The 11584-nt window shown below is 34.3% G+C and overlaps 1 protein-coding gene across 2 annotated transcripts; it reads left to right on the forward strand.

Annotated features, from left to right (window-relative positions):
• The first annotated feature begins 1875 nt into the window (after positions 1–1875).
• On the forward strand, positions 1876–8104 carry Hsc70-3 (heat shock protein 70 cognate 3). 2 transcript variants are annotated; one of them, XM_075302202.1, is made up of 3 exons: positions 1876–2036; positions 5795–5963; positions 6082–8104. In XM_075302202.1, exons 2-3 carry the CDS (start codon positions 5839–5841, stop codon positions 7925–7927), a joined length of 1971 nt encoding a protein of 656 aa, XP_075158317.1. In that variant the 5' UTR covers positions 1876–2036; positions 5795–5838; the 3' UTR covers positions 7928–8104. The 2 variants fall into 2 exon arrangements, with proteins under 2 accessions (XP_075158317.1, XP_075158318.1); XM_075302203.1 differs by lacking the exon at positions 1876–2036 and adding an exon at positions 5294–5436.
• The last annotated feature ends 3480 nt before the right edge of the window (positions 8105–11584 follow it).

Genomic DNA, 11584 nt, shown 5'->3' on the forward strand with positions numbered 1-11584 from the left:
CCAAGTTCAGTTCTTCCATTTTTGGCAACAAAAAGTTTGTTAACATCGAACGATAGCGATCGCCATTCACCGTAACGTTGCGTCCTACAGCATCTTTGAAAAAATACGGTCCAATGATTCCACCAGCGTACAAACCACACCAAACAGTGAATTTTTCGGGATGCATGGGCAGTTCTTGAACAGCTTCTGGTTGCTCTTCACTCCAAATGCGGCAATTTTGCTTATTTACGTAGCCATTCAACCAGAAATGAGCCTCATCGCTGAACAAAATTTGTCGATAAAAAAGCGGATTTTCTGCCAACTTTTCTAGGGCCCATTCACTGAAAATTCGACGTTGTGGCAGATCGTAAGTCTATTCATGATGAAATGTCAAAGCATACTGAGCATCTTTCTCTTTGACACCATGTCTGAAATCCCACGTGATCTGTCAAATACTAATGCATGAAAATCCTAACCTCAAAAGAATCACCCTTTATGTAGTTTTCTACCCTATTAGTTTAGTTTTGGTGGAACACCCGAACGTAGTAATAATCTTAAAGAACGATCGACAAGGTCATGTTTCTCGGATAAAAATCAAAACTAAAAAGAATAAAACTTTCGTGTTTTGTGGCGAAACTGAATATGACCATAAGTTTATAAAGTCTTTATATATCGTCGACAATCACGAGATAACTCTTAAATTTCTAAGCCTGAAATTAAGCGGACTACCACTTAAACCTATCCTACTTCGCTACTTGCATTTCCATCTGGTCTAGGACAACTTGAAGGCTTCTCTTGTATTGAATTCTTCGATGTGTTTCCCAAACCTGATAATAGTCGTTAGGTTCTAGTGTAATATTTTTGTTGTTTTCAAAAATTTTCCCGATGAAGTCCTTCAATGAAAAGGCGAAATATCGAATAAAAATAAATTAAAAACTCAGACCTCGAGCTCGTTTTTATCAATAATTTATTAATTGGAAAATACAGATCGAATGCAATAAATAACAAGTTTGTAACACTTTCTCGCTTAGCTTTCCTTGTCTTGTATTCTTGGATGTGTTTCATAAACCTTTCTCTCTTATGTTCTCTAATACTGCTCTGGTAGATGTCCCTATTCTCCAGATTTGAGGGGAATTTGTCTTGTAAGAGGATTTCCATGCCACTTAAACCTAACCTAACTCTGTCCTTCGCTACTTGCATTACCATCTGGTCGAGGGAACTTAAAACGTGGAATATTTTTGCCTTACCTTCTCTTGAATTCTTCAATGTGTTTTCTATACCAAAACTGTTCTTGTTGGTATCCCTGTCCTCCACCCAGATCTTCCCGGAAACATTTTACTGTGGGATAGTTTTCGAAAAAATATGTTATTTATTACGAGTGTTGGAGGCATTGGTGAAAAAGGAAGACACTTTTTTGGCCGAAGAGTTTTATAAACGTCATTGGGCATTTCTTTCAAAAATTACGAACAAATATTAAAAAGAAGTGATTCCACTTGTATTACTTTTTGGTTAAATAACATTTCGTCATTCAATTTTATTTACGAATTTGGCTTAACGGTCACCTTTTTTTCATTTTCCAAGCTTGGCAACACTAATTCTATCAACAACAATCTGGCATTTTCCAGAAAAAAAGCCCCACAGAGAACACGTATACTGAGATACGAGAGAAATCAAATTCGACGTGGACCAATCAGAAAACAACATTTCTCATTTTATTCATGGATTTTATTAAAGAGCATATGCAATGGGAGCATTTGTATTAAAAGCCCCCATCATAATATAATACACGTCACGAAAAAGATAAGAGAGTAAATTCTGGGGATTATTCGAAGGTAAGCGAAAAGGGACACGTCAGTTTTTAAACACATTAAATTAGCCGGCAACTCTCTGCAGTCATTCATTTACAAACTCACAAAGCAAGAATTAACAAGCAAAGAATCGCAAGCGAAAAAATTAATTTGTTTAACAAAAAATTGTAAAAAACTAAGTGAGAAAACGCGAATAAGTGCATTTGTTACATAAAAAAAATAAATTTATAAGAATTTTTATTTTTCCATGTAAGTATCTCGCATATCTGCAGAATTGATGTTGGAAAAAATGCCGAAGAAAAGAATTAAGAAAAAATCCTTTGTGCGTCTACCAAAACTATAAAAATCTCTAAATTTGAACAAGATAGGAAAAAATTGAATTAAATAAACGAATTTTATATGAATTTATTGTGAAAAAGTGATTTTTTGTGTAAAAATACCAAATGATGCATCAAACCGAATGCCCGAATGTTCCAGAAAGAACAAAAGCAGCTTTCTCTTGAAAAGACGCTCACTTACAAACATACCTACATATATAACATATTGTTCAACGAATATTTTATAAAAAAATAAAAAACTGTCATGTCTGACAAGATAGGAAGTCCTGGAACACCAAAAAAAATCTGAATAGCAATTACAATGGATGTTGGAATGAGAAAGGGGCGAGACTCGTTCATTTCTTCTTCATATACATATATGTGTGTATGTATGTCATATATTGTGCATACGAAAACGTTAATCCCGTAGTGTATTAACACGTCTTTTTATGTTTTTTGAAAAAGTTTTTCTGTCTAGAAATCTGTTAAAACTCGGGAGAATATGGGAGTAAATAGAATACAATTCGATTTATGTTTGTTAAAAATATAAATTATCAAAGATTCTAATGCAAGTCGTAAATGTTGGTTATGTCAAAGCATTTATCTTCTCTTTTTCACTTGCAATCATTAATAGGCCTGTTCACACACTTTTTTTCAGTAATATTCTCTAGCAAAATCTTAGATAGTTACAAGAACTAATACATTTGTATTTCTGTAATTTTTAGCAAACAATGTATAGTTATAACTTGCGATTGCATGGCCACCAAAACAATTTCCGACCAAATTTTGCAAAACGTGGAAAACATCAGTCATAAAAAAGTAGTGTTGGAATAAAACATCCTTTTATTTATTATCGTAAACATTGGGAAAACCCGATGCCAAAACATTTTATGAAATACAAATACAGCTAAAAGAAAATTTTAAATTATCACATCCTAAGCCAATCAATCTTTCATTTTTCTTTCCATGATGCTTTATGAATATATAATATCAGAAAATATTTACATAAGCATATTTTCTCAGATATAGTACAGAATGATCTATAAAATATCCGGAACTGAAAATATTCGATATTATTGGATACATGATATACGTGACGAAACATTTAAAGGTGGTAATCAGCTGACCACAACTGTTTATACTTAAATGCGCTCAAATGTCAAATACCAAAAACGAAGATGTATAAAATTTTTTAGTGAAGCAAGCCTTGATCAACTTTTTGTCATTGATGACAATATAACCGATGCACTTGGACGTTGTTTTTGCCATTGTGCCAGTGTCATGAGATTATGTCGTGGATATGACAATTAGTGGGTGGAACCGTCTTTGATATTTATCACATCGGTCAAATGGCAGTGACCACTTTGGGGGTATCGTATCTTCTCCAATGTTTAGATGAGTTTAGCATTGGCTGTCAATGCTGATTGAACCACACTTTTTTCGTTTCGTCGTTAATTGAACCACACTCTGTATAATTATATAGACAAATAATCCCTGTAACTTGATACCATCTTTATCTTATCTTTTAAAAGAGAATAGTTGTACAACACTTTTCTGCTATCAATTAAATTGTTTTTTATTTATTCATGCCCGTTCTGGGTTTCCGCGCTGTACACCATACATTCTGCACATGTTAGTTGACTCGCACATGAGAACACTTTTTCGGACTTCTGCTGGAAAAATGTAAACAGCTGATTTTTTTTCCATAATGCATTTTATTTGCAGACTGAGCTATAAACAAAATCTATTTTCCCGGTAAAACTACCATAGACATTGAATAAAAAATTTAAAAACAATCCCCAAAAACATATAAACAAGGCAGAAAAAATTTAAGATTTTCGAAACGTATTTAGTACCATATGCAAGTGAATATGCTCAATAAAATCTGTTATCTAAAAATCTTCTAACTTTGCATACAATAGCTGTACACCTAGATTTAGAAAAATGTTCAGGTATGAGAACACATATTAAGTGTGACACCTCACAAAAGCGATACACTATTATTTTTAATAATTCTACCATTTCTGAATCACCTACAAATCGAATTAATGATTATAACTTGACTTAGGTTGGATTAATGGATTCCGATGGTTACAGCCAAACTTATTTCCATACCGCAGACAGTTAACTTCTCCAATAATGATTGCTAAACGAATCTATGGTAGTGTCAATGATAATGAATATCCTTATATTCAAAAGAAGCTATTCTTTGATTAACTGGTAACCTTTGAAATATGAAGTTGTTTTTATCCAGTCCACAATTTTATAACACAAAAATTTAGTATTTTGCAACTACATACTAAAGATCATTGGCCATATAAAGATTGTGTTTGAAACCTCTACGAATAGAGTATATCATATTGAATTTACATTTTTACCAGAATTGAACACGTCACTTGTTGAATGAAAGTGATTATAGAAATTGCCATAGACCACAATTCAGATAGCAACCAACTGAAAACCATGTATTCACACGTTTCATTTGTATACATATATAAAAAAACTAAACACATTCACATTGTAGAATTCAATTCAAAAAGAGTGGAATGTATTGAAGGTCTGTAGTTTAAGAAGAGCTATGTGTCCCAAAAGTCTTCAAAGTCTATTGTGGATATTAACATAATATTTATTTTGAATTACAATAAGAATATTTTTTTTTACTAAAGAAAGGCAAAAAACAAACATAGACACTTTTGACCACCTGTACAAATATTCGGTATAGTGCCAAAGATAGCAACAACTGTAAAAAGGGGGAAATGGGTCATCAGCTTTTTAATATATACTACCGTCCACGTTTTTTTTTCGATATTTATATTAATTTCTTTTAATTTTGTGTGCATTTTAAATGAATTCTGAAGAGTCAAAAACCTTAACTTTTTAGCCAAAACAATCTCGCTTGACCACTTTGTGGTGTGGGTTTATAATGTTTCTACACACTCTCTTTGCCGGCTAAACATTTGAGTATTTTTTTGTTTTTTGCTGCCTAACGACTTATGGCAAATGTACACGTATACAAAACATTTTATTAATAAACCCTCCCTATAATAATTTTAAGCAACAAAACTTTCTCTTCCACTCGAATTGTTTGACTAAAGCAGTCACTGTTGGTGATAAGATCATTGTTTAGGTAACACAAGAAACACTCAACCCCTCATGTTCGATAAGTCGGTAACGTCATTCTCTAGGGTTTGGTTTTTCTGTATTGAGTGAATTCTTTACGAAGTCACACTCTGCTACTGCCAAAGCATCCAATGTCAAAGCCATTTCAGTTATTAGTGACTGGTATAGTTAGTCGTGTTGCAGTTATCAAGAGTTGTGGACGTGTTTTACTGGTAAGGTCTAAGAAAATTACTTCACAATATCGAACATTCTATAAAATATTATAGACTCAATGGAAATGTGTCAGATTTAAGGTAGAAGTCGTCGTGGTTTATGAAAACTGGTTTTTGTTAGCAAAAAAAAAAAAAAATAACACAAAAAGAAAGTTTCTGTTCTGTTTGGTGGCGGTACACGTAGTTTTTATATGCATGACGTTTAAAGAGAACAATACAGCAAACGATTTTGGTGACGCAGGCAACTTTCTTTGGTAGATTTTCTTGCTTCTATATACCGGCAATTCCTTTTTAATTTTACTTCATGAAAAAAATAAAAATAAACATTTGTTTAAAATCACTTCTGTTTTCTTTGCAGCTAGTATAATTAATATACATCAGTGAACAAGAGAAAAACTCAAAATGAGATTGATCACATTATTGGCCGTTGTGGCCTTTGTTGGCCTAGCTCTGGGCGAAGACAAAAAGGAGAAGGATAAGGATATAGGAACAGTGATTGGTATTGATTTGGGTACCACATATTCATGGTAAGATTTCGTTTTCTTTATCTTCAAATCTAAAAAAACATATGCCTTTATTTAATTTTGTTACTTAGAGAATGGCGAATCTTTATTTATGTTTATTTTTTTATCTTTTCTTCCACAGTGTTGGCGTTTACAAGAATGGACGTGTTGAAATTATTGCCAACGATCAGGGTAATCGTATTACACCTTCCTACGTGGCCTTTACCGCTGATGGTGAACGTTTGATTGGTGATGCCGCCAAAAATCAATTGACCACAAATCCCGAAAACACAGTTTTTGATGCCAAGCGTTTGATTGGTCGTGAATGGACGGATACCAATGTGCAACATGACATCAAATACTTCCCCTTCAAAGTAGTCGAAAAGAACTCGAAGCCTCATATTAGTGTGGATACTTCACAAGGCAAAAAAGTCTTTGCCCCAGAAGAAATTTCCGCCATGGTCTTATTGAAAATGAAGGAAACAGCCGAAGCTTATTTGGGCAAGAAAGTTACACATGCTGTCGTTACTGTTCCAGCTTACTTCAATGATGCCCAACGTCAAGCCACCAAGGATGCTGGCGTCATTGCTGGTTTGAATGTTATGCGTATCATTAACGAGCCCACAGCCGCTGCCATTGCTTATGGTTTGGACAAGAAGGAGGGTGAAAAGAATGTCTTGGTCTTTGATTTGGGTGGTGGTACCTTCGATGTATCCTTGTTGACCATTGATAACGGAGTTTTCGAAGTAGTTTCGACCAACGGTGATACCCATTTGGGTGGTGAAGATTTCGATCAACGTGTTATGGATCACTTCATTAAGTTGTACAAGAAGAAGAAGGGCAAGGATATCCGCAAAGACAACCGTGCTGTTCAGAAATTGCGTCGCGAAGTAGAAAAGGCCAAGCGTGCTTTGTCCAGCGCTCATCAAGTTCGTATTGAAATTGAATCATTCTTCGAGGGTGATGACTTCTCAGAAACTTTGACTCGTGCCAAATTCGAAGAATTGAACATGGATTTGTTCCGTTCTACCTTGAAGCCAGTACAAAAGGTCTTGGAAGATGCTGACATGAACAAAAAGGATGTACATGAAATTGTTTTGGTTGGTGGTTCGACTCGTATTCCCAAGGTTCAACAATTGGTTAAGGACTTCTTTGGCGGTAAGGAACCATCTCGTGGTATTAACCCCGATGAAGCTGTTGCCTATGGTGCTGCCGTACAAGCTGGTGTTCTCTCAGGTGAACAAGATACCGATGCCATTGTCTTGCTGGATGTCAACCCCTTGACCATGGGTATTGAAACTGTTGGTGGTGTTATGACAAAATTGATTCCTCGCAACACAGTTATTCCCACCAAGAAATCTCAAATTTTCTCAACTGCCTCAGACAACCAACACACAGTCACCATCCAAGTTTATGAAGGTGAACGTCCCATGACTAAAGATAATCACTTGTTAGGCAAATTCGATCTCACTGGCATTCCACCTGCTCCTCGCGGTATTCCCCAAATTGAAGTAAGCTTTGAAATCGACGCTAACGGCATCTTGCAAGTAAGTGCTGAAGACAAGGGCACTGGTAACAAGGAAAAGATTGTCATCACCAATGACCAGAACCGTCTTACACCTGAGGATATTGAACGTATGATCCACGACGCTGAGAAATTCGCCGATGAGGACAAAAAACTTAAAGAAAAGGTTGAAACTCGCAATGAATTGGAATCCTATGCTTACAGTCTCAAAAACCAAATTGGTGACAAGGAAAAACTCGGTGCCAAATTGAGTGAAGACGAGAAAGCTAAAATGGAAGCCGCCATCGATGAATCCATCAAATGGTTGGAAACAAATGCCGACGCAGACCCTGAAGAATACAAAAAGCAAAAGAAAGACTTGGAAGCCATTGTGCAACCAATTATCGCAAAATTGTACCAGGGCACTGGTGGCGTACCTCCCACAGATAGTGAAGACAGCGATGACTTGAAGGATGAACTGTAAATCGCTTCCTCAGCGTATATAGGTTCTAGTTCTAGTTTAGTTGTAGTTCGCAGTTTAGTTAAAAGAAACAAACCAAGCAGACTGATACACATTTAATAAACAAACAAATTTTGTGTTAATACAAAAAGAAAGAAAAAACAAATGAAAATACACCCGAAAAAAATATTTATTACAAAACACGCCTCTCTTTTTTTGTTTTGTTTAGATTAAAAAACCAATCAGTTTTCCGCTCAAATTTGTAAACATTTCCTCTTATCCCCTAGGAACGATGCATTTTTTTCTTTTTTATTTTTTGTAAAAAGATTTCATTTTTTTTGTTTATTTTATTACGCTATCATCTCTTTTTTTTTAATCGTTCTCCATTAGCATCAATATTGTAATGGTAGGTTTATTTCAAATTATAAATCCTAGAATTCAATTGAATATATTATTTAATTTTTTTTTGTATTAAGCTATAAATGCATTAAATAGAAATTCTTCGATTTTTCAGAAGAATTTTCAATTTCTCTTTTCCAAAACTATAAAATTACTTAAAACTTTTGTGAAAAAAAGAAAATAATAAAAGAAACACAAAACTTACGAAAATGTGGACTCATTTTAATATATCGCATTTGGTGTGGGAGGTAGCTTTAGTACACTGTAGATGTAGTAATCGGGTATGTTCTGGATTTTCCTTCACATAGATTTCATTGTTCACTTTGGTTTCCCTCAAAAATTTTTGGTTGTTCTTGGTTTCCCGTAAAACAAAATTTTTCGAATTCGCCTGCGTCATTGTTAATTAACAAGCAGTAACATAATTGTTTTCAATTACAAAAGTTTCAATTCTCTTTCTCAAAATCTTGCAACACTGTCGTTTTGAAATTCCATAAAATCAACGGCTTTTAAGCAACCACTCCCAATTTTTAACAAAAAGTGAAAGGGAAATCTTGGTCAATTTTTGATATATTTTTATATCCTGCACCACGCTGTGGAATAGGGTATTATAAGTTAGTGTATATGTTTGCAACACCCAGAAGGAAACGAGATAGACACATGGTGTCTTTGGCAATAATGCTCAGGGTGGGTTCCTGAGTCGATGTAGCCATTTCCGTCCGTCAGTCTATCTTTGAACACATTTTCGTGATCAAATTTGTATGACGCAGTTTTAGTGCAATCGACTTCAAATTTGGCAAAAGTATGTTTTTTGGGTCAGAATAGAACTCTATTTAGACCCCTATTTTGGAAAAAATCGGTTCAGATTTAGATATAGCTCCCATATAGTATGTCTTTCGCCCGATATGAACTCATATGACCCCAGAGGCCATAGTTTCACTCCGGTTTACGTGAAATTTTGCACAGGAAGTAGAATTAACATTTGTACTATGCGTGCTAAAAAAATCGGTTCAGATTTAGATATAGCTCCCATATATATCTTTCGCCTGATTTACACTCATATAACAACAGAGACCATAGTTTTACTCCGATTTACTTGAAACTCTGTACAGGGGGTAGAGTTAACGTTCTCGAGATACATGTCAATTTTTGTTGAAATCGGTTCAGATTTAGCTATAGCTCCCATATATATGTATCGTCCAAATTTGGCCATAAAACCCTTATTTATGAACCGATCTTACTCAAAGTTGGCCTACTCTAATATTCTATAGTACTAATTATATGTGCCAAAAATCATGGAAATCGGTTCAGATTTAGATGAAGCTCCCATATATATGCATCGCCCGATTGCCAAAATGTGGTCATAATAGCCTTATTTATTAACCGATCTTACTGACATTTATTAACCGATCATACTCAAATTTAGCACAAGGTAACCTTCTGTGGTATCAACAAAACCTGGAAAATTTCATCCAAATCGGTTCAGATGTAGATATAGCTCCAAGCTATCGACTTGAAACTTGGCATAAGTAGTTGTTATTGATGTAGGTCGAATGGTATTGCAAATGGTCCATATCGGACCACTTTTACGTATAGCCCCCATATAAACCGACCTACGAAGACTCTTAGAGAAGCAAAATTCATCCGATTTGGAAATTTGGTACGTGGTGTTATTATTTGGTATCTAACAACCATGCAAAAATTGGTCCATAATTATATATAGCCCTCACATAAATCGATCCCCAGATTTGACCTCCGAAACCTCTTGGAGGAGAAAAATTCATCCCATTCGGTTGAAATTTGGTATATTGCGCTAGTATATGGCCGCTAACAGCCATGCAAAAATTGGTCCATATCGGTCTACAGTTATATATAGCCGATCGCCAATCACACAAAAATAATATAACTCCTTATTTTTGTGTGATTGGCGAGATACCTTGCCATCGGCAATTGTTATCGCAATCCAAGTAATTCGATTGTGGATGACAGTCTTTAGTAGAAGTTTCTACGCAATATACTTGTTTGTTTTACTAACATTTTGTTCCATCCCAGGGCAACTTAAATTGTAAGTCTATAGATTTTTTATAATTTTGTCCAGATCGGGTCAGATTTTAATATATATGTGTATTTGGGAACATAAATCAACACATTGGACGGATTTAATATGCTATCGAAAATGTGGATCTACAAAGTGGTGTAGGGTATAATTAGTCGGCCTCGTCCGACTTTAGACTTTTCTTACTTGTTTAATTTTGTTTTTAGAGGGCTTGTATACTATTTTATCCCCCAATATTTATGAAGCATATAGAAAACATATGGAAGATTGAAAATAAAGGATTTACTTCGGTTTCAAATCCTTCTTTAGGCAAATAAGAGATTCAACAAAAAAATCCGTGAAAAGCCTTGAAAATGCATTTAGTGCCATAATAAGATATGTCTATGGAATCAAACGTTTTGAGAGCTGTTCTAATTTCAAACGTAACTTATATGGCGTTGACTTCTCCCAACTCTTGAAAATAAGAACTTTAATCCTCCTGCACAAAATTGTTTATACAAAAGAGCCTATATATCTGTACAGCAAATTACGATTCGGAAGAACAAACAGAAGAATGTTGATTATACCACAGCAGTACCAACTCTTAGTGTCTGAATGGCATTTCTTTAATACTGCTACCCGTCTTTGGAACTCATTACCTCCATCAATCCAATTCATTGGCGACGCTAATACCTTTAAAAAATCAATTTTTAACTATTTTTCAAACTTATCGTAGATTTTTATTGTCTTTTTTGAGTTTTTAAATTTAACTTTGTTTTTTAAATTTATTCTTATTTAATTTTTATTTTTAATTTTAAATTCTTGTTTTTATTATTATATATATATTTTTCTTGTTTTTACTTTTTTGGTTTTTGCCCATAAATTTTGTATCAATTGTTTTTTATTTTAATTAAATGTTTATTTTGTCTATTATTATTATTATTTTTATAATTATTTTTTATTCCTTGTTTATTATCATCTTGTTAACTAGCATTCAACTTGACTCACATACTGTAATTATAAGATTATTAATATCTTGTTGTATGTGAATCTTGAAAATTCAATAAACTAAACTAAACTTTTGAGGGTCAAAGTCTGTGAGGGGAAAAGAAGCTCCCCGGCGGGAACTATTCCCCGCAAGTCTTTCATGTGAAACCCATAACATATCCGATTAACTACAATTCCCGCCTTGACTTCCGGTACAACACATATTTAGCGTTTTCTTTTTTTTTTTTTTGAAAATTTTGCGG

Source organism: Haematobia irritans, chromosome 3 (assembly GCF_050003625.1).
Source record: "Haematobia irritans isolate KBUSLIRL chromosome 3, ASM5000362v1, whole genome shotgun sequence".
Taxonomy (NCBI): domain Eukaryota; kingdom Metazoa; phylum Arthropoda; class Insecta; order Diptera; family Muscidae; genus Haematobia; species Haematobia irritans.

Coding starts and splice junctions, on each gene's coding strand:
- Hsc70-3 (XM_075302202.1), top strand. CDS start 5,839: ATGAGATTGATCACATTATTGGCCGTTGTGGCCTTTGTTGGCCTAGCT. Junction 5,964..6,081: donor TTGGGTACCACATATTCATG/GTAAGATTTCGT, acceptor TTTCTTCCACAG/TGTTGGCGTTTACAAGAATG.